Source organism: Sphaerodactylus townsendi, linkage group LG14 (assembly GCF_021028975.2).
Source record: "Sphaerodactylus townsendi isolate TG3544 linkage group LG14, MPM_Stown_v2.3, whole genome shotgun sequence".
In the NCBI taxonomy this organism is placed as follows: Eukaryota; Metazoa; Chordata; class Lepidosauria; order Squamata; family Sphaerodactylidae; genus Sphaerodactylus; species Sphaerodactylus townsendi.
Window position 1 is genome coordinate 23,385,860 of NC_059438.1, and position 23,083 is coordinate 23,408,942.

General features: G+C 52.3%; 1 protein-coding gene across 1 annotated transcript in view; it reads right to left on the bottom strand.

Moving 5' to 3' along the window:
• Positions 1-21,070, bottom strand: part of SLC7A5 (solute carrier family 7 member 5) — a 43,485-nt gene extending 22,415 nt beyond the window's left edge. Inside the window, exons 1-2 of the mRNA XM_048515305.1 lie at positions 20,389-21,070; positions 3,683-3,808 (exon numbers count right to left, since the gene is read on the bottom strand). Of these exons, the coding sequence (XP_048371262.1) occupies positions 3,683-3,808; positions 20,389-20,941 (679 nt within the window). The 5' untranslated portion in view covers positions 20,942-21,070. The remainder of the gene's footprint in view (positions 1-3,682; positions 3,809-20,388) is intronic.
• Between the last annotated feature and the right edge of the window lie 2,013 nt (positions 21,071-23,083).

The window sequence follows — 23,083 nt, forward strand, 5'->3', positions numbered from 1 at the left end:
AAAGGATATTACAGTAGATCCGGAAGAGATGTGGAACATGTGATCCGAGCGATCAAAGAGTGGATCCTTCTCTCGGAGGAAGGGCTGTCCAAGTGATACAGGAATCACATTCAGTCAGTTCACGATTCATTTTTTCTACCTGCACTGAGTAATTCTCACACCCCATTCAACACACGTCATGCTGACTGAGCAACTGAAATCACACATTTCCCCAGGTACCGGCCCTCAGTTTAATTCGCAAAATGAAGACAAGTTGGCTCTTTCTTACACACAGACACACACATGTGATTGAGGATGCCTTCACTGTAACAGCGCTACTGTAGTTCCCCTTTTGTGTTTTGGAAAAGAACATAACAATGTGGCTGCTGTGTGTGTTCTGGGGTATGTCACCGTGGCCTGGTGGTTTTAGTTCCTGACATTTGACACACACACACCCCCCTGTGGCTGACCTTTTCAGAGGTACGTCATGGTAAGATCTGCTTCCCTCAGTGGCAAAGTGTGGAGAAACGGAATGACGAAGGTTTTATAAAATCCTGCCCAGTGTGGAGGAAGTGGATAATGTTTTCCTCCTCCTCCCGAAGCAACAGAACTCACAGGCAGTAAATTCAAAACAGACAGGTGTACTTCCTTGTGGCATACGGAACAAATTTATGGCATTCCCTGGCACCAGACAGTGGGGATACGCCCGGTTAGCTCCGATGGCTCTAAAGGGATGTGGCAGAAATCCTATCAGCAACCATAACAGCTAAAAATAGAACTTCCACCTTAAGAGGCAATGGGGGTCTCCAGCAAACAGTGTTCAGCGGAGCACTGAGCGAGGAATTCATGTCTGGTCACCTGAGAGTCTATAACCATGGGGGGGGGGGGGCGGGGGAGGCACCAAATGGTTTTCCCCACCTCCCTTCTTCAACAACGTCATCCCAGTTAGAAAATCTGCAACAAAGACTTGCGTCCCTTTTGTGCCAGCCAAAGAATTAGCAGAACAAGTCTGCAAAGGCCAGGGGCAGAGAGAGAAGAAAAGAGGAAGCCATTAAAAAAAAAAAAAGAGAGAGAGAGAGAGAGAGCGAGAGCGAGAGAGAGAGCGAGAGAGAGAGAAATCCCGAATACAATAAAGATATGGGTGCAGTCAGCCAAGAACTTTGCCTGCCAACTGGATCAGACAAGGCGGCCCTTTTCCTGGGGGGAATAATCGCTTCTCTTGCAAGAGTGAGCAAGGTCAGGCATTTTTTTGAGTGGGCAGGGGTAGCTGGCCTGCCCAAGCCGCTAACAGCTTGGGCAGGCGTTAGTTTTTAGGTGCACAGATCAGATCAGCAGCACCGAGGGGCACGCAGAGGGGACGGCTGGTGAACACAGTTTTTACAAAGGCAACTGAATCCTCCCCCTATCGATTAAGGACATTCAGGCTGCAGGATTAATCCTCTTGGTATTTCACCGCCGACGGATGAATTGGCCACTCCTGGACATGTCTGTCAAGATGGCCAAATCAATAAAAGAAGCAGAAATGACATTCGGTGTGAGTTCAGGGCCTGTACCTTCCCTGGAAAACGGCTGACATTAAGTGCATCTGCAGTGTCCTTAAATGACCCCACATCTGCTTAGCAGCAATCCCAGCCGTAATGCAGACCCGGCGAGGGGGAGGGGGCAGAGGGAAGCCCCGCCGGAGCTCAGATTGCAGACAGCAAAGAATTCAGTGTATCCCAGTGATTCTTAAATTACATTACTATCATGTGCTTCTAGTGGGGGCTAGGTTTGAGAAGTGTTCAGAAAACCACAGCAGGATCAAAACACGGCAGCCGGATTACTGACTGGGATTAGCCACAAGGAACACCGAATGGTTTGGAACCTCCTCAGCAGTTTCCAGGCATGACTGGGACTGGGACTGACCTCTGAAAGCTCCAACTGGTCTGAGCCCACCTTTCATCAAAGGCTGCCCTCTTCCAATCGAACCAGTTTGTCCGAAAACTGTACCGTCGAAGGCTTCCACAGCTGGAATTAATTGGCTGCTGTGGGATTTCCAGGCTGGTAACAGCCGCAGTCTGGTAGTTTTTGCTCCTAACGTTTGCCCGCATCTATGGCTGGCATCTTCAGAGGCAAGTCACGGAAAGAAGAGAACCTCTACACAAGCCAGGAATTGGAAGAGGAGAAACCAGAAAGCCCCTGGACTGGGTTAAGAATGCTTTCTCATTTCATTCCCCAAACAGAGGGCCTCTATCGTTGTTTTCCGCTTCCTTCAAAAGCTCCCACACACTTTTTTCTCTGCTTCTTCATCAGCAAAAGAAAACTGCTGAGCACAGATTTGCCCATCAGCGGGACAGTCCCGGCATTTTCGGTCACGAGGCCGCGTCATTAGGACGGAACCCAAACAATTAACAAAAGTTGGCTTTATTCTTCCAAGGGGGGGCGGGGGGCGGTGGGAAGAAGCTGAAAGAGAAAGGCAGAACTCGGAGCTCACAAAAGTTGCCCAAGAGCCAGAATTTGGGCACAAGGACTGGACTTTTGCAAGGGTCCCTCGTACGAGACCCGATCCTTGGGCAGCAGAGTAAAGAGAACGGCAGGGGCTCCACCTCAGTGCTAGGATTGGGGCCCTGCTGCCGCCTGGACAGAAGAGGGAAGCCACTGACTGCCTCGTTTGGAGGGCTTGCCATGAACAACCACCTGCCACTCTGGGAATGAGACACAGAATGTACCTGCCAGGTATATATACTCCACTCGCTTTACTACCATCAGATCCTCTGAAGATGCCACAGATGCGGGCGAAACGTCAGGAGAAAATGCTACTGGAACACAGTCACACAACCCGGAAAACCCACAACACCCCAGTCCAGTGGTGGGATCCAAAAATGTTAGTAACAGGTTCCCATGGTGGTGGGATTCACACAGTGGCATAGCACCAATGGGGCTGGGCGGGGCACGACAGGGGCGTGGCTGGGCATTCCAGGGGCAGGGCATTCATGGGCGGGGCTGTAGCAAGGACGCAGCCGCTGCGCCGGTCCTTGGGCGGGAAACGAATGCACGCAGGCGCAGGCTGCCACGCACACCAGTGCACCTCCTGCTAGACTGATTCAAGTTCTGCGCGCTGCTGCTGAGAGGAGGGGCGTAACTAAGGCAAAAATCACGTGGCAAAATCACCAAGTAGTAACCCCCTCTCGGCACACACAAATAATTAGTAACCTACTCTCGAGAACCTGTGGGAACCTGCTGGATCCCACCTCTCCCCCAGTCCTGATTGTTTGCAGCTCATTACAAAACGCTTCTGCTCTTCAGGGACTAGAGTAAGAAACAAGGGGGAAATGAAGTGACCAATGATTAAAAAGAAGAATAGATAATCAAGCATTTCTCCCCCCCCCCCCCCCTTGCAGTGTTCTACAATTCCTGTTCCCGTGCTTGTTTGAGATACCAGTGCAGAAGTGTTCAACTTTCCCCACAGGCCAGGAGGGGGCGAAATCACATCAAGTCTAGCGTCTGCGCAGCCCACCTCTGTCGCTGCTGCTCATTTCCTCCCCTCCGTCTTCTGGGAATATCTAGCAGGTGGGGATGGGGGAGGGCGCGCAGGCATGCTAGTTCACAGCGTGAGGAAGCAGGCGGAGGGGTGTGGGGGGGGGGAAGGGCATGTGATCTGCTCCCAGACAGCCACGTGCTGTTGGAAAAACTGTGGCTTGGTGCTGAAAGGTCCTGAACTCACGTCTTCCAAGCTGAACGAACCCAAGGATGATGATCAAGGTGAGCGCCAGGAGCTTGGCGGCCGCAAAGGCGTCTTGCACGCGGGTGGCAGCCTTCACGCTGTAGCAGTTCACTGCCGTGAGCAACACTGGAACAGACCAAAAAAAGACAGGATTAGCGGATCGTTGCAGAAGAGATCTTGCAGAAGAGAGTTCTTTACCCAGGCAGGCCTGGCCAAAAAGGAACCCCGCCGTGTGACCTGGCGCAAAACGCCACACAAAATGCCCGTGATACTAAATGCCCGCTCCCCCACCCAAAAGGGTGCACCACTCCAGCCCGCGAGTCCCCAGCTGTTTTGAGCCTGCGGGTGACTTTGGAATTCTGATACAGCCACAGGAAGCACAAAATGTGTGTGTATGTTCTACACAATTTTGTTGTTTTAATTTATTTATTGCTGTTAACTGCTGTTGTGTTTTGATGGGTTAAGTTTTTATGCTGTATTAAATTGCTGTTGGAAACAGCCATGTTGTGAGCCGCCTGGAGCCCTTTGGGGATGAGGCAGCCTATAAATTTAACTAACTAATTAACTAATTAATTAATTAAATGGCTGCCGTCGCTTACCTTCAGTCACACTGTTAGACTGACAGCAGTGGCTGAAGCGGCGTTTCAAAAAATCTGCAATCAAATCTCCAGTGGCCAAACAGAAGCCTGGCTGTGCAACAGTCACACCTGTGGCCGCCCCCCCCCCCCCACTTCCTAAAAACACTCGGCAGGTACTAGAAAGGTGTGGATAGGTCCCAAGGGCATCACAATGGGAACCCCTGCTGAAGTCAAACAGGTGTGCCCTGAGAATCTTACACAGGTTATGTGCCCAGCAGCCTGTAGCTGCAGCAATTCTGCTCTGGAGTTCGAGATAGGTACCCGACTCGCTGCCCTGAACTGGCCCCATCTCACCACATCTGGGAAGCTAAGCAAGGTCACCCCTAGTTAGGATATTTGGACAGGAGACCACAAGGAAGCCCAGGGTCCCCACGCAGAGACAGGCCACCTTTATGTATCTCTTTCCCTGAAAGCCCTACAGGGTCACCATAAGTCAGCTGCGAATTGCACTTTCAACCACCATATCCTATGAACCACCACTGTTCTACGCGCGCACAGCTTCTCCACCTGCGCAGCCGCATGGAAGGCATGAAGGTTTCCCTGTTAACAGAACTGAAGAAGAGCTGGTTTTTATACCCTGCATTTCTCGACCTTTAAGGAGTATCAAAGCAGCTTACAATCACCTTCCCTTCCTTTCCCACCAGGTATCCTGTGAGATACGTGGAGCTGAAGAACTGGGACTAGCCTGATGCCACCCAGCAGGGATCAGCCGCAGGGGCGGGGAAACAAACCCAGCACATCAGATGAAGGGTCTGTTGCTCATGTGGAGGACTGGGGAACCAAACCCAGTTGTCCAGATTAGAGTCTGCCACTCTTAACCCTCCACCTTGCGGGACTGCAGCCTTCTCTTCCATCTGCTCACCCGTGGAAGATACAGAAATAAAGACACTCTCTGTCCAGTCCTGGGGCTGGGGGGTGCCAACTGATGTAGGTTTTATTTAGTAACGTTTCAAATCTGCAGATGGTTCACATTTAAACAATACACGAATAAAACAGATTCTGTTAAAAATGCAATACTTGGGAGTCATTTGGACAGACCTCCGACCAGTGGTGGGATCCAAAAATTTTAATAACAGGTTTTCTTTCTTTTTTTTTAGAACTAGCCTGCTGGATCAGACCAGAGTCCATCTAGTCCAGCACACTGCAGCCTCTCCTCATAAGGAAGGTGCTCCAATCCTTCAATCATCCTCGTTGCCCTTCTCTGCACTTTTTCTATCTCTTCGAAGAAGAACCGCTTCTCTTGACCCTTGCGTGAAGAAGTGTTTCCTTTTATTAGTCCTAATTCTTCCCCCCAGCATTTTCAATGTATGCCCCCTGGTTCTGGTATTGTGAGAAAGAGAAAAATTTCTCTTTTGTCAACATTTTCTAACCCATGCATAATTTTATAGACTTCAATCATATCCCCCCTCAGACGTCTCCTCTCCAAACTAAAGAGTCCCAAACGCTGCAGCCTCTCCTCATAAGGAAGGTGCTCCAATCCCTCAATCATCCTTGTTGCCCTTCTCTGCACTTTTTCTATCTCTTCGATATCCTTTTTGAGATGTGGCGACCAGAACTGAACACAGTACTCCAAGTGCGGTCGCACCATGGCTTTACAGAAGGGCACGACAAACCTTGCAGTTTTATTATCAACTCCTTTCCTAATTATCCCCAGCATATAGTGTGCCTTTTTCACAGCTGCCATGCATTGAGTTGACATTCCCATGGAACTATCAACTAAGACGCCCAAATCCCTTTCCTGGTCTGTGACTGATAGCACTGACCCTTGTAGCGTGTATGTGAAGTTTGGATTTTTTGCCCCTATGTGCATCACTTTGCATTTTGCTGCATTGAACTGCATTTGCCATTTCTGAGCCCACTCATCTAATTTATCAAGGTCCGCTTGGAGCTCTTCGCAATCCTTTGTGGTTCCGATGGTGGTGGGATTCAAACAGTTGCGTCGCCACACACACACACCTCCAGTCCCTATTGGGTAGGGAGGTTGCTTTAGTAACCCCTTCTCGGCACTCAGAAAAAAATTGGTAACCACTTCTAGAGAAGTGGTGAGAACTGGTTGGATCCCACCTCTGCCTCCGACTTAGTAACACATTTCAGAAAGATTATTTAAAATTGGGGGGTGGACTTTCTTTGCTGGAATCAGGCTGCCAGCTTGCTCTCCTTTTCTCCCCAGGGTGGGGGGGGGAGATTAAAACTGGGGGACGTGGGGTTGCTTCAGCCCTCTTTTTTGCATGGCTGGGGAGTGGAGCACACAGAGGTGAGATCCAGCAGGTCCTCACAGGTTCCCGAGAGTAGGTTACTAATTATTTGTGTGTGCCGAGAGGGGGTTACTAATGGGTGATTTTGCCACGTGATTCTTGCCTTAGTTACGCCCCTCCTCTCAGCAGTAGCGCGCAGAACTTGAAGCAGTCTAGCAGGAGGTGCACCGGCGTGCGTGGCAGCCTGCGCCTGCGTGCATTCGTTTCCCGCCCAAGGACCGGCAAAGCCGCTGTGTCCTTGCCACAGCCCCGCCCAGCAATGCCCGGCCACACCCCCGTTGTGCCCTGTCCAGCCCCACTGGCGCTACGCCACTGTTTGAATCCCACCACCATGGGAACCTGTTACTAAAATTACTGGGAGCACACTATCGCTGGTGGGAATTGATGGGAAAGTACACCTGCCTCTGTGACTCATTCTGAGCAAAGCTCCCCGCCCCCGCCCCCCCTTTCTCTACTGGGCCCCCTCGAAGAAGCTTTTTTCTCAAAGCGATTCAAGCGAATGAATGAAAGGCGCCGATTTTCTGCCCGGCTCCCTGGTGACTCAAAGCGAGGCCAGGCAATAAAGGCGGGGGTTGCATCATTCAGCCGCACGCTCTGCCGGCAGGCGTTCCCCAACCGGCGTGGGGCGGCAGCAGCAGACAGGCAGCGAGCTCTTTGAAAATGCCAGGTGGCAGCTCGTTTGCAGAAGGAAGTGCCTGCCCCGCACAACCAGCGCCGGCAATATAAACAAAAATCTGCATGCCTGGAACCGCCACCTCTCCCTGAAAAAAAATCTGCATCGCTTGCTGGAGACTCGCCGGCTGGTTTTATGTTGCATCATTCGTTTAATTTTGAAAAGTTCACAGGCAGGGACTCAACAGGCAAATGAGATGAACGAGCCGTCGACAACCGAATGCCAAAGCTAAGCAAAGCAAGCATTGGCTCACGAAAACTCGTGACGGAATAAGTTTCGCCTGCCATTTAGGTGCCGCTGGACTCTTGCTCCTTTCTGTGTCCACTTGGGACGCTTCTGGGGCTCATCCATTTTTCCTGGGGGTGGGAGGCAGGATTCAATCAACACTTGAACGTGAGGATCTCAGAGCATAGTGTCTCGATTGAGGGTTGTAACTGCACCTCTCTATTCTGCATTGGTTAGACCTCACATGGAATACTGCGTACAGTTCTGGGGAGTACAATTCAAGAAGGATATTGGCAAGTTGGAACGGGTCCAGAGGACGGCAATCAAAATGGTAAAAGGTGTGGAATCCATGCCCTATGAGGAGGAGAGACGAAGAAGAAGAAGAAGAAGAAGAAGAAGAAGAAGAAGAAGAAGAAGAAGAAGAGGAGGAGGAGGAGGAGGAGGAGGGAGGGAGGGAGGGAGGAGGGAGGGATTTGGATTTATATTGCGCCCTTTCTCTCCTGTAGGAGACTCAAAGGGGCTTCATAATCTCCAGGTCGCGGCCCTTCCCCCTCACAACAAACACCCTGTGAGGTGGGTGGGGCTGAGAGAGCTCCAAGAAGCTGTGACTAGCCCAAGGTCACCCAGCTGGCGAGTGTGGGAATGTACAGGCTAACCTGAATTCCCCAGATAAGCCTCCACAGCTCAGGGGGCAGAGCTGCCAATCAAACCCGGTTAGATACACGAGCTCTTAACCTCCTACGCCACTGCTGCTCACTCCGCACATGCAGTATAATGCACTTTCAAACTGCTTTCAGTGCCCTTCGAAGCTGTGCGGAATAGCAAAATCCACTTGCAAACAGTTGTGAAAGTGGTTTCAAAACGCATTATTTTGCGTGTGCGGAAGGGGCCTTAGGGACCTGGAGGGTCCTGGGTTCCATTTCTGTCCCCAAGACTCTGCAGAGCTCCTGCACCCAAAGTCCTTGCAATCAGATGCTTGGGAGGAGGAGGAGGCAGAAAGAAGTACTAACTCTTCCCTATTTTTTAATGACATTATTCAGAGTCTGCCTCTCCCCCTGAGATTCAAGGTAGATTATGTGGTGCTCATCACATTCCACGCTGCCTGTGGAAAACAGCAGCAAAAGAGGAGGCAGAGGACCTGGGGAGTGACAACATGCTGTGTGGGGAAGGCTGATAACACACACAAACGCACACACACCTCTTTCAGTGCAGACGCTTGCTAGAATTTTTAGCTGCAAGCCTTAAGGGTCATAAGCAGACCCCTCTTTGTCCAAGTCTGAGAGCTGATAAAATGAATGTATGGAAACCTCAAGGAAGGTCACAGTTCTCTCTGAACTCGCTCAGCCCCACCTACCTCACAAGGGGTGTCTGTTGTGGGGAGAGGAAGGGAAAGGAGCTTGTCAGCCACCTTGAGTCTCCTTACAGGAGAGAAAGGTGGGGTATAAATCCAAACTCTTCTTCTTTTTTATGTGACGCAAGAACCTCGCGGGGGACTCCCAGTTTGTTTTCAAGGGCAGCCAGTAGTCGGAGACTATGGCGGTGCCGTCGAAACCTAGCAGAATCCCAAGGGCAAGATAATCAGTATCAGCACAGACCAAACCACCGGCAGGCCACACTGCAAGGGGTTGGGTGGCCGCCTAGCAGGAACGCAAATACGCCTTGCTTGTAGAAGGGGGCTGCCCAGGAAACGCCTCGGCCAGCCACACGGCACGGCAGAGAGGCTGGTGGAAGAAGCAGCCCAACTTGGTGTGAAGCTGTGGCATATATGCTTGGCCACAGCTCAGGAGGGGAGCCCCCCACCCCCACCCCCCGCCGGTGTATGCAGATTGTCCCAGGAGCAGCAGTGGCGTAGGAGGTTAAGAGCTCGTGTATCTAATCTAGAGGAACCGGGTTTGATTCCCAGCTCTGCCGCCTGAGCTGTGGAGGCTTATCTAGGGAATTCAGATTAGCCTGGGCACTCTAACACACGCCAGCTGGGTGACCTTGGGCTAGTCACAGCTTCTCGGAGCTCTCTCAGCCCCACCCACCTCACAGGGTGTTTGTTGTGAGGGGGGAAGGGCAAGGAGTTTGTCAGCCCCTGCAGGAGAGAAAGGGGGGATATAAATCCAAACTCTTCTTCTTCTTCAACCCCCACAACCCAGCACCTCAAATTGAAGTGTTTTGCACTTGGAAAGATCTTTGCCTGCTGAGGGCCCTGCAAGGCGGCTGCAGGCTGGAGCGACCTGTTTTGAGCTAGCCAAAGCAAGAGTCTCCGTAGGAACAAAACCACTTAACAGGCGCTCCCACAAAGCAGACCGCCGAATGGCTCGACTTCAGCTCCCTCCAACGCAAGAGGCTGTCACCCCGAAGTCACCGTTTCCCCGAAGCGACTGCACGCCTTTGCATTATTTAATAGCTGTGGGGTTGCAGGGCAGGCAGAATTAAGCCAGAGCAAGGTGTCGCCCTCCCACAACTGCTTCTCGTATTAACGCAGGGTGTTGTGTTTCCAAGAGGCACAGGTTCTTTTCCGCTAAGGGATTCGAAGGCAATAAGGACACCCCTGGCGGGTGAAGAGAAACAGTTTGATCGACATCTCCACAGTAATGAGATATCAACAAGTCACAAGGATAAGCGTGGAATAAATCAGAGAATATACCCATGCCCCTTCTGCTACACTGCAGGGATCTGCAACCTGAGGCTCTCCAGATGTTCATGAACTACAATTCCCATCAGCCCTGCCACCATGGCCAATTGGCCATGGTGAAATTAAAACTATGAAATTAGAATTTGAAGGACATTTCAAGAGGCATAAGAACAAACCAATTGCAGAGCGTTGTCCTCCCTGATTGTAACCATTATTATACTTTGAAAAACCATGACCTGCCTTTAACAGCCATGAAGTTTAACGAGGCCAGTTGGTTTAATTATCTAGAATCTGGCTAGCTGTTATATTTATATTTAGATTACATTGCCGTGCCGTTCTAACTTATGTTTATATATATTACTCCAAATGGGAGAATGTAAACAATTTTTCCAAAACATTTGGTTACTGTTTGTAAAATTATAAAATTACTTTGGTTACTTAAAAGTAAATTGCTACTCCAGTGGGAGAACTAATTTTTTTGAAGTCATTATTGTAACCTGTTGGTACAAGTTTTCTTCATTTTCACTTTGGTGCGTACCTTCCCCTCTTGCTTAGCATGGAACAATTGGCCATGGTGGCAGGGGCTGATGGGAATTGTAGCCCATGAACATCTGGAGAGCCGCAGGTTGCAGACCCCTGCACAGGAACCTCAAACAATGTCAGCAGGTAGATTCCAGGTGTTGGCCAATGTGTTCAGGGCTGTTCTACAGTCTAGCCGGAGTCAATATGAGCCCTTCGGGGATAGGGCGGGGTATAAATATAAAGTGAAATGAAATGTTCACACCTGGGGTCTGCCCAATGTCATTCTTTGGGGTGCCTGCAGTTCATCTCTGCCTGGCTCACATCTGCAATACACCCTCGGATCTCTGCCAAAGGAGGCCCGCCGTCCCCTTCGCTCATTAATACCTTCCGATCGAAAACTGACATGTCCCTGAGAAACCAGAGTTGAGCATCATGTCAGAACCAGACAGAACTTCAACCTGGGGTTCGTTTCTGACCTAGAAAACCAGGATTCTCTGCCACAGCTTTGCAGGGGGGAATCATTTCAGCGTTATGCTCAGGTCCAGCCGAACGCAACAGACACCTGCAAATGCAGGTATGCTGCAGTCCCCACGACTCCACAAGGATGGCAGAAGGCTCCTTCGTTTGCAGGGGGTGCACAACGGAGAAGCCAGCAAGAAGTCCGGGGGGGGGGGGCAGAAGTCCTGCCAGGAGGGCACCACTCATTAACAGAGGAAGTAATTAGGGAAGGGAAACGATGATTCTAAAAAGTAGGAAAGCCAGCCTCAGCCCTAGCATTTTATTCCGCCGCCTGGAATGATCACGCTGGACAAAACCTATTAAACTTAAGAGGCAAGAAGGGACTGGAAGTTGATGATGGAAGAGCAAAGGAAGTAAAAAACAACAACACATTATCCAAAACACACAGAGATCCGCATGCACGGGAGCAGGAGAAGGTGCGTCAATTACACAAGGCGAATTTGCATCCATTAGACAAGGTCGAGCGAGGGGAATTCTGGGAGGCCCGTCTTCCGAGAGCAGAGACGGCCAGCGCAGGGCCGCCCCGTGGCTTTACATCCTCACAATCAACCCACCTCTGCACAAAGCTACGCAGAAAGTTTTAAGCATCCTGTTCCCAGCCAGACTGAGCAGGCTGCGTCCTGGGAGCAGTGGCCAGAGCACGCTTTCTCCGAGAGTTCCTCGGCAGAAAACAAAACAGGAGAAAGGAGAGGGCGGCTTCCGTGCCCTGAGCTGGGGAAGGATTGGGTCTGGTTCAGTAGAAGACCAGCTTTGAGCTTCATGCGCTCAATCATGTGTTCAAACAATCAAGAGCAACCTGTCGGTGAAGAAAGCAGTCAGCCAGCTGTCTGCAGTGGCAGGAAGGCAGGGATACAACCCCAGGATAGCAGGCGGATGTGTGTGTGTGTGGGGGTGGGAGACTTGAAGTGCTGATATTCTGATGGGGGGGTTGGGGGTGGGGAATCGCACTTGCTCAGCAGCTGGCAGATCTCTGCTCAACCCCCCACCCCCAAATATGGCCAGCGCTGCGTCACCGCCGCTCCATGGAAACAGACAAATATTTACAAACTCCGGCGGAGGGGTGGCACAGCCCCGTCACCAGTGCAAAGAAAACAAGGGAGATTCTGGGTGCAATTCAAACTGCAGCCATCAAGAAAGGGCACGAAAGGGTAACTAAAAGGACCACTAAGACATCTGGGAAAGTGAGAAATGGGCCCAGGTGCGAAGCCTGCGGAAGGAAGCAGCCACAGATTCCCTCGAAAAGCCTGTCACGCCAGGGCAGGGTTTAGAGGGCGCTCGGGGGCGGAGGCGTCAGCGTTTCAGGGGGAGGCGTGTCGGAGGCAGGAGCCTGTGACGAGGGGGTGACAGCTCCTCTCAACAGTCCCTGCAGCCATGAAAAGACCGGCTGAGCTTGCCCATGCAGGTCTTTACCGCCACTGTGCCGGCCCTGGAAGATCGGCAGGATTTCCAAATATAAACATGCACGCCTGACATTTATTACGGCCCACTCATCTGGCCCGGAGGAGGGGGGAAGAGAGGGACTGAGGCTGCAGACCCTAAGTGGACAACTCCACGCGGAAACAAACATTTCTCCAGCCGCCCCTGATGGGACAGAAATCGCCTCTCTCGACGATCCAACCAGCAGCAAAGAATTCTGGGCAGGGGGAACCCAGCAGGGACCCAGGACAGCTAGCCGGTACAGCGCAAGGTGGAGCGGACCGGTGCCGAGGGCCAGGTCGGCGGTCAGACCTGCACTCCAGACTCGGCAATGAGCCGGCTTCGCTTTGGCCCCTTCCACACATGCAGAACAAGGCACTTCCGATGCATTTCGAAGCTGGGCGGAAAAGCAAAATCCACTTGCAAGCAATTGCGAACGTGGATGGAAAGTGCGTTATCCTGCGTGTAGGGAAGCAGGCTTTGAGTCTTCGCTCGAGAACCCCGTGGATTCCACAGAGCGGGAAAGTCCTGCTCGCCCACCTCAAAAGGAAGATTCAAAGCTCTCCTGCAGCCCAAGTTTAAATAGCAAGATCCTTTGCTCCTTCCCTTTCCCCGGTGCTCAAGTTATATTCATGTTAGTCCAGAATACGCCCACTCGCCTGGTTTGGTCAGCGACTGGAGGTCAAAACGCAGACCCTGGCCCAGGAAAAGCAGCCATTGGGCGCATCAACCCTCTGCCCCCACCCCCCAAGTGGGGCTCCATTTCCCCAAGCAGCTGCCTCCGTTCTTACAAATGCCCAGACCGGGGCGGGGGGAGTAACCAAGCTATGCAAGACATCCACGGGGAAAGAAAGGCAAAATAGCAGCAAAGTCACGTGAGCAGCCTTCCAAACGCGCCTCCTATTGATTCTCGCTGCAAGCCAGAAGCGACTCGGGACCGCAGGGGGTTGCCTGGCAACTACACATGAGACCACCCACCCCCCAACCTGGTTTCCTATTTCCTGGGCCTTGCAGTGCCTAGAATGAAAACAGTGGCAATGGAGAAAAAAAGCCACCAGCAACCCTATATTTTTTTGGAGGGTGGGGAGGAATAGCTCAATGCACGCACAATTCCAAGTGGCAGAGCTGGGAGACCCCCCAGAGAGCCCTCGTCCGTTGGAGACTCCCAAAAACGTGCACCCTGCGAGGGAAACGGTGTTCCTAACTTCTAGGGTGCATCGACAGTGCTCCATGCTAAGACTGGCCCTTCTTCCCAACTGGGAAAAGGTTGCTTTCCTTCGCCTGCACAATTACAGCATGCCAGCCTCCATGGTATGGTATGCCGAATGCATCGAAGGGAGTTCCTCCTAAGTAAACACACCCGGGAGCAGAGTGTTCACATACGCCCAATTCCACCACCTTGTTCCATCTCTTTTAAAAGCCCCTGAAAGCTTCTATCAGGCTGTGCCAGCCAGCGAGGGAACAAGTAATGGTAGGTTTGGGGGTAATCCCTTTAAGAACCAACTTGTTCGCAGCCGGCTGAGAGATTTCATTGTTAACACCTTGGCTCTGCCAAGCATGTATGGGGGGAGGCGGGGTGTGTGTGTGTGTGCGTGCGCGCAGGAAAACACATCAAAAGGCCCCAATTAGGCAGGAAACCAAGAAGAAAGCTAGTCGATGCAGAGCTGTGTACAATAATCTTCCTAAGCTAATGAAACGTGTGTACAGGGACTTCTAAACTCAAAGCTTAAAACAAAAAGGGGTGGGTGGGGGGGAATAGTCAGCAACTAGGAGAAAGTTAAATGTGCCACTCCCAAAATGACACAAATCCCTTCTGCTACTCCCCAAAAGTCAGCTTGCAGTTTAGAAGAGAAGAAGAGTTTTGGATTTATATCCCCCTTTCTCTCCTGCAGGAGACTCAAAGGGGCTTACAATCTCCTTGCCCTTCCCCCCTCACAACAAACACCCTGTGAGGTGGGCGGGGCTGAGAGAGCTCCGAGAAGCTGTGACTAGCCCAAGGTCACCCAGCTGGCATGTGTGGGAGTGCACAGGCTAATCTGAATTCCCCAGATCAGCCTCCACAGCTCAGGCGGCAGAGCGGGGAATCAAACCCGGTTCCTCCAGATTAGATACACGAGCTCTTAACCTCGAATGCCACTGCTGCTCCTAAAAGTTTACTTATGGTATCTGCAGCGGGGTGTGTGTGTTCTAGTCTGGATGGAAACCCCCCCCCCCCGAATCTATTTCTAACTACCTGTGGGGCAAAGGAGTTTTGGCAACACTGCCAAGATAAACTATTGGGGAGAGAGTTGGACTATAAGGCAGGCTATTTGTCAGTGACGTACCACCACAAAGCGGTGCTCGGAGGAGCAAGCCCTGGGTGCTGCACCCAGCTTCCACCCAAACTCCCCACCTCCTGCAAAAAGAACCCCAACCTTTTCCATTGTCCGAGTGGCCACTGTGGCCTCAGATGGAGGAAAAGGTTGGAGGGGTGGAGCAGTGTGGTGGTGGGGGGGAGACATACAAAAAGGGACGGGCCACAGAAAAACAAGGGTGTGTGTGGGGTCAAGTCGGATTTGCAAGTAGCCAACTGGCAGGCAGAAGCGGCTACGGAGAGGGGGAGACACAGGGGCCAAAAGCCCCCCACCCCGTGTGTACGAGGCTAATGGGGTGTGGGTCAAATGACCCCCTAGATATGCCGCTGCTATTTTCACTGTGTCGGCCTGAGCAGGGCATGAAACTTAACCCCTGCATCAGTTTCTTAAACCCGCTCAGCAGCTCCAATGCAAAATAACTCCTGGGGAGTTTTCGACCCCGCCCCCGAGTATTCTTGCTCTAGAACTCTGTGCAATAAAATAAAGAGAAAATCGGGGGGGGGGGGTTGGCCTGGCCGAAACAACCCCCTTCAAAATAACCACCACCCTGTTCTTCTTCCAAGGCACGAAAGAAGGCATAACGACTTCCAGAAGTAGCACAGAGAAGCAGAAGGTGCCTATTTTAAATAATGTCCTCCTCCTTCCATTTTTATCCGCAACAATCCTGCAAGGGAGGCCAGGGAGAAAAGGAGGGGAGAGAGAAAGGGAGAGCCCGGCAAGTGACTGGCCCGTCAATAAAAATGACAGATATCGCACCACCTGGCTTCCAATTTCAGAAAGGATCACGTTACTTTCCACAGCAAAAATCTCCCCCACTGCTAGAGCGTCAACATGCCCACCCTGCGGCTTGCTGCCGTTTGCACGAACCTAAAACTTCAAACTTGGAAAGAATCCCAATCGACAAACATCGAGGGTTTGCGTGAGTCAGGGGGTTGGGAAGAGACCGGGCTCCGTGACTGTATTTATTGTAGTTGCCTGAGAAGTTCCAGACGGCGGCTGAGCAGCACACGGTCCAGATATTTCGCAATCCAAAGCGGCATCCGCCGTTTCCAGACAAGCCTGTTTCTCGGGAGTTGCCCATCCCAAATGGCAGAACGAGGAAGCTCGTTCACCCGCGTGGCCCTCCTCCAGGAACACCCCGAGTTATGTCTTTCGGTCTCCTGCAGGCCCGGTGTGTGAAGCCACAACCCAAGATCCATGCACAGACCTTCCTTGGAATCTGCAAACTCCACCCCTTTCTGTCGGAATGGTACCAGAACAGGGGCACATAGCCAAAAATATCTTGAACTATTAACCGAACCCCAACAGAGATGGATTATTACAAGGGCCAGATGCAATACTTTCCCATCGGCCATTACAAAGGGTCACTATCTATCTATCCCTCTCCAGGATCAGGACTGTCCACACTATAAAAACCAAGTGGAGACTCCTGCTCACATTATACTTGACTGTCCAAGATATGTGGGTATTAGGAATTTCTCTCCTGGGCTGGTCTTGAACAAATCTGAAAGAGACTCTGACAACTCTGTTGTGGAGCTTTTGTTAAATAATACAGAGGCTGTGCTCTTGGAAAGAGTAGCAAAATTTCTTTTACAAGTGACAGAACTTTCTAAGTAATGTCCAATTCTAGATACAGTTTTTTGCTGGCCTAATGGACGTAATAATAAAACTGACTGACGAGATACAGTTTATCTGTCTGTGTTTTGAATGTACTTTTGATTTGTACTTCGGAAATGTCTGTAACGCTCTGGAGCCTATTTTAATATGCCTAATAAAGGTTGTTGTATTGAATCTGCAAACTGCAACCACAGGGGATCCAGAGCAAGAGAGGAGAAAGGGAACGGAGAACATGACAGTGCCACACAACAGGTCCTCGTCCGCATGTTCTCCCCCACAAGGCAAAGACCAAACACCCTCAGAGCTACAGATAGACTAACACCTGCTCCGTTAGTACCACGGGTCTGTGGAATCTCTGACCGCTTTCCTCTAAAAGGAAACACAAACGGTGCAATAACTCTGAAGGGACCGATGGAAGAGCTTTTGTCCAGTTTTAAACTACAAGCTGATTTGCCTCTTCTCTTTCTGACCAGTTGGGAAAAAACACAGATTTTTCCCCACCCAAGCAAAAAAGAAAAAGTGGTGCTGAAATTCTCGATGATGACCTGAGTGATGATTTAGCCTCCCACACCTCGAGCCTGGTCCCACCTGCCAGACCTCATCACATCCTGAATTAAACGTCCCACCACCAGCAGCACCCACCCACTGGCTTCCGGAATGGCAGGACAGTTCCGAGACCCAGGCTAAGTTAGACCAGCCAGACTGCAGAAAGAGCCTAGAAACTGAAACGTGAGAAGCCCCCAAGAAGAGAAAAGGCGGGGGGGGGGGGCAGGCACAGTAAAACTTCATCCAGGCAACAAGAAGAAGAAGAAGAAGGAGGAGGAGGAGGAGGAGGAGGAGGAGTTTGGATTTATATCCCCCCTTTCTCTCCTGCAGGAGACTCAAAGGGGCTGACAATCTCCTTGCCCTTCCCCCCTCACAACAAACACCCTGTGAGGTGGGTGGGGCTGAGAGAGCTCCGAGACGCTGTGACTAGCCCAAGGTCACCCACTGGCGTGTGTGGGAGTGTACAGGTTAATCTGAATTCCCCAGATAAGCCTCCACAGCTCAGGCGGCAGAGCTGGGAATCAAACCCGGTTCCTCCAGATTAGATACACGAGCTCTCAACCTCCTACGCCACTGCTGCTCCTGAAGGGCCAGAAGCAGTGGTGGGATTCATCCGGTTCGCACCACTTCGGCAGAACTGGTTGTTAAAACGGTGCTTGTAAACAACCAGTTGTTCAATTATTTGAATCACACCACCGGAACCGGTTGTTATATTATTTGAATCCCACCGCTGGCCAGAAGACATATTCGGTGCCCAAACTCTTTGCCCCGGGTGCAGCTCAGTGATGGGAATTATCACAAGGAACTGTACCCAGCGACAATCCCTCACAGGAGAGCACAACAGAGGCAGGTCAAAGAAAAGGAGTTTGGGTTTATGCCCCACCTTCCTTTCCTGTAAGGAGACTCAAGGTGGCTGACAAGCTCCTTTCCCTTCCTCTCCCCACAACAGGCACCTTGTGAGGAAGGTGGGACTGAGAGAGTTCAGAGAGAACTATGCCGAGACCAAGGTCACCCAGCAGGAATGTAGGAATGGGGAAACACATCTGGTTTACCAGATAAGCCTCTGCCACTCAGGGGGACGAGTGGGGAATCAAACAGCTCTCCTCTAGCTCTTTTTCAGATAAACAGGCCACAGGGCGCAAAGCCACAGAAAGGACACTATGTGGGCATCTGGCCAGAGCTGGTCCAATTCTATCCACAACACTGGACTTTAGCACACGCAGACGCTGAGGCCCCCCCCCCCCCCCGCAACTGAGTCCCTTTGAAACTCATATGATTGAAAACCTCAGATCCAGAATCTTTGAATTTATTCCAGCGTTTGTACCTCAACCTCATCCAAAGCCTCTTTGGGCTGCAGAGAGATCAGCTAAGAAAAAGCCAAGAGACTTCAGATGACTGAAAGGTCGAAGGTCGTTGGGTAGGGCGGCTTGACCGGGATTTCTCTCCCACCAAGACGGCTCCGCAATGTAGCCTGGCATTCTTTGTCTGGAGAAACCAGGTCGACTGATCTCTATGATACCGCCCCCTCCCCCCCCCAACACACACATTCTTGCTGTTTTCAACTCTGGGCTTCAAACACCCTGCAACAGTTCATGCAGACAGACAGCCAATACTTTCATTAATCTTTAAGGGGTTATTTGAGACTTATCGCGGCCACAGGCAAGCTGGGTGTCAGGGAAAGTGGACCTGATCCTCAGAGCCAGGCACGCGCCTCTCACAAGGGCACTCCCAAACACTGCGACACTCCCCAGACGCGCGGAGGCCTTTCTTCCCAGCATCCCACGTGGGGGTAGAGATGCCGGGTGCCGAGGATCTAAGGAAGCCTGGCTTGCCTGAATGAATGAAGCAGAACTCCAGAGAGCGCGCGAGGGTACTCCTTGAAAAGAACGCCCAGCGGTTTCTCTCTCGGCTGCCAAAAAGGTCTCAAAATAGGTAGGTCAGGTCCTGGATCCTTCACCTGCCCTCCGGTTGATCCTCTTTCCAGGGATCAAACGCAGCCTTTGCAACCACGTGAGATCTACTACTCTAACGCACACGTGGTTTGCACACGGCCACTGCTGGAGCGTCACAAACCCCCTTCCCTGCACGCCCGTGGCGGGAAGAGGCGTCCCTTTTTGTCGGTCTAGGCCAGATGGAAGCTTTTATGAGCCGCTTCTCCTGGAAACGCCCTCTCCTTCCTTCCCAGACCTCCGCGCCCCGGCCAGGCCCCACCTTGGCAGGGATAGCATCATGCCTGCCGGGACCAAAAGCAAACATCTCATTCATTCTTCCTAACTCCACGTGGAGATCTGCGGTGGTCTGCCTCTGCACAGAGACCCTGGCGTTGGACTCTCATCCAAGATCTGACTCGGGCTGTTTAGCTTCAGAGATCGGGCTAGTCTGGGGCACCCAGGCCAGAGATGACAAGAGGTGGTCTCTCCTCGCTGCCCCTCTGTCTGCCGTAACCCTGGACTGCCCTGACGTCTCCATCCAAGAACTGACCTGGGTTGACCCTGCTTAGCTTCTCAGATAGGACATGATCACGCTACCATGTTTCCCCCAAAATAAGACAGTGTCTTATATTAATTTTTGCTCCCAAAGATGCGCTATGTCTTATTTTCAGGGGATGTCTTATTTTTCCACTCCACAGCTGCATGCTCTGGTGTTCTGGTCGACAGGCATGCTTCCAAACAAAAACTTTGCTACGTCTTACTTTTGGGGGATGTTTTATATTGAGCAGTTCAGCAAAACCTCTACTATGTCTTATTCTCAGGGGATGTCTTATATTCAGGGAAACAGGGTAGCTTGGACAATGTAAACCAGGGGGCAACCAATGTAGGGCAGCGCTGTAGTGTTCCCAAGGCAAGGGATGACCAGAGGTGGTTTGCTGTTGTCTGCCTCTGCACAGAGACTCTGGAGTCGTCTCCAAGATCTGACCCAGGAAGACCCTGCTGACAGGTTTTTGAGATGGGGCTAGTCGGGGGCATCTAGATAGGGGGGCAGGCACAGATGAGCTTCTCAGAGGGGGCTAGCCTGAGAGCACCCAGGTCAGGGCAGAGGCGAGCAGAAATGGTCTGCCACCATCCCAGATCTGGGCACTCTGCACATGGCCAGAGGGTGTATGGTCTGCTACCGCCAGCCTCTCTGCAGCCACCCTGGCCTCCTCCCCTGTTGATCTGGCCTCCCAGATCTGGGGCCGGGGCAGGACGCTCTGCACATGGCCAGAGGGTGTAGATGGTTTGCCACCGCCAGCCTCCCCTGCAGCCCTCCTGGCCTCCCAGATCTGGGTCCCCGAGCCGGGCGCTCTGCACACGGGCAGAGGGGCGCGTGTCTACTCACGGACGCAGAGGCAGGCGACGAGCTTGGCGGCCTGGTCGGGCACGAGGCAGGTGGGGAAGAAGGGCTTGAGCAGGTAGGTGGCGAAGACGAAGGCGACGATGTACTGCGAGGAGGGCCGGATGATGAGCAGCTCGATCCAGAGCTTCAGGAAGGCGGGCAGCGCGCCGTAGACCTCCAGCACGTAGGCGTAGTCGCCGCCGGACTTGGAGATGGTGGTGCCCAGCTCGGCGTAGCAGAGCGCGCCCACGATGGAGAAGAGCCCGCAGGCCGCCCACACCACCAGCGACAGCCCCGCCGAGCCCGCCTCGCGCAGCACCCCCGTCGGCGTCACGAAGATGCCCGAGCCGATGATGGTGCCCACGATCAGCGCCACGCCGTTGCCCAGCGTGATGGTCCGCTTCAGCGCCACCTCCGACTGCGCCGGGCCGGCCCCGGGCGCGCAGCCGTTCTCCGCCGCCGGCCCCGCCGCCGCTCCTGCCCCCAGCATCTGCTCCTCCTCCGGCCCCGGAGAGCCGGCCGAGCCGCGCTTCTTCACCCCCGCGCCGCCCGACATGGCCGGCCGGGCAGGGAGACAGAGGGAAGGAGCAGCGGCGGCGGCAGCAGCAGCAGGAGGAGGAAGCCGCCGTGCGCCCTCGTGCGCCTTTACGCGCCCGCTGGGGTGTCCGCCGGTCCCCGGCCGCAGCGAGCGAGCGAGCGAGCGAGCGAGCGATCAGGCCCCGCAACCGTCCCGCCGGCCCCCGCCTCGTGCGCTCCCCAACCGGCGCCCGGCTCGCCGCCACAGCGCCTTTATATCGCGGGAGGGCCGCCCCGCGCCGCCCGGCCCCGCCCGACCACGTGCGCGCCGCCCGGCTCGTCCCCAAGCCCGGCTGGCTGGCTGGCAAGCAAGCAAGGAAGGAAGGGCAGGCGCGCCGCGGGGACGCCGCCGCCGCCGCCGCCACTGGGGGGCTTGCGAGCCGCACCGACACCGCGCGGTCCCGGTTCACACGTGCACGGCGGGAGGAGGGCGCCAAGGAGACCGTTTGGATCGCGCCTTTTTTGGGAAAGGGGAGGGAGCGAGCCTCGCCTTCTGGGCACCAGCGGTTGCCATCTCCGTGGCGGGTGAATTCCTGGAGATTTGGGGGTGGAGTCTGGGCAGGGCCCATAACCCCCCCCCCCCTCCCTGTTTGGTGATTATTATTATTTTACATGTGTAGCCCGTCTATTTGCGGCGTAATAACGTCCCCTCTCTAATCTCCCCTCTCGTCCACCAAGACAACTAGACATAAGAACAGTTTTTTCCCGAATGCCATCACTCTGTTAAACAAATAATTCCCTCGATAATGTCAAACTATTTATTATATATTTATTATATAATTACTGCACTACTTTTTTCATCATTCCTATTACCCATCTCCTCCCAATTATGACTGTATGACTATAGCCTGTGCTGACATTTCATTTTATTTTATGATTTTTACATTTTATGTTTTTATTACTATTGATTGTTTCCTGATTGCTTACTAGACCTATATGACAATCATTAAGTGCTGTACCTTATGATTCTTGACAAATGTATTTTCTTTTATGTACACTGAGAGCATATGCACCGGAGACAAATTCCTTGTGTGTCCAATCACACTTGGCCAATAAAGATTCTATTCTATTCTATTCTATCTGGAGAACCGGGTTTGATTCCTCGCTTTGCCACTTGAGCTGTGGAGGGTTATCTGGTGAACCAGATTAGCTTGTACACTCCAACACAGGCCAGCTGGGTGGCCTTGGGCTAGTCACAGTTCTTCGGATTTCTCTCAGCCCCATCCACAGGGTGTTTGTTATGGGGGGGGGAGGGAAAGGAGATTGGAAGCCCCTTTGAGTCTCCTTACAGGAGAGAAGGGGGTATAAATCCAAACTCTTCTCTTAAATAAAAGCATCATGAATACAAATATCTGTTCTCTCCAGGGGGACCGGTCTCTGTCGCCTGGCCATTTCCGGGAGATCTTTGGGCCTCACCTGCAGATTGGCATCTGTACAGCAAGGTAATGCAATGCCCCAGGCCTCCCTGCAAGCAGAAATTAGCCCAGAAGGAAGAAGCCGAGTTGGATCCTTTCTTCCTGATGCACATTTTTTTATTTGTAGAAGGAGCAGATTCAAACATGGGGATACCTCCCTTGCGGACCCAGGTGACCTGTCTGCCACATCATGTGGCTCTATGCATAGTAAAGCTTTGCTTAGGAGCTGCCTTTCTACCTGCAAGGTGCTCTCCACCCTACTTTTCTGCCTGCGAGGTGCTCTTACATGATGGGGAGGGTGGGGAAGCACGTGCAAGCAGGAAAATCATGTCTTCTGTAAAATAAAGGCACGTATGAAGCCCGCCGTCACTTACAAAGGATAACCGTGCCACCGTTTGTGAAATGCCTGTTCAAATCACACAGCTGATTCTTGAATACACCCAAATGTTCCCTGTTCCTCAGAAGTTTTGGGCACATCAAACGGGTCGGGTTTGCCATCTCTGCTAAAAACAGACAATGCCTGTTTTTATTCTTTAATCACTGTATGGATACCCTCTGTGGATAACAATATGCCTGGTGCTTCTTCATGTTCAAAGTGTGACTCACAACCCCTTGGAAAGGGCTTTGCCGTCCCTCCTGAGATGTGCGGCTGGATTTCCAAAACCAAGTCCCCTAAATACATTCACTGCGTCATATGAGAAACGGAC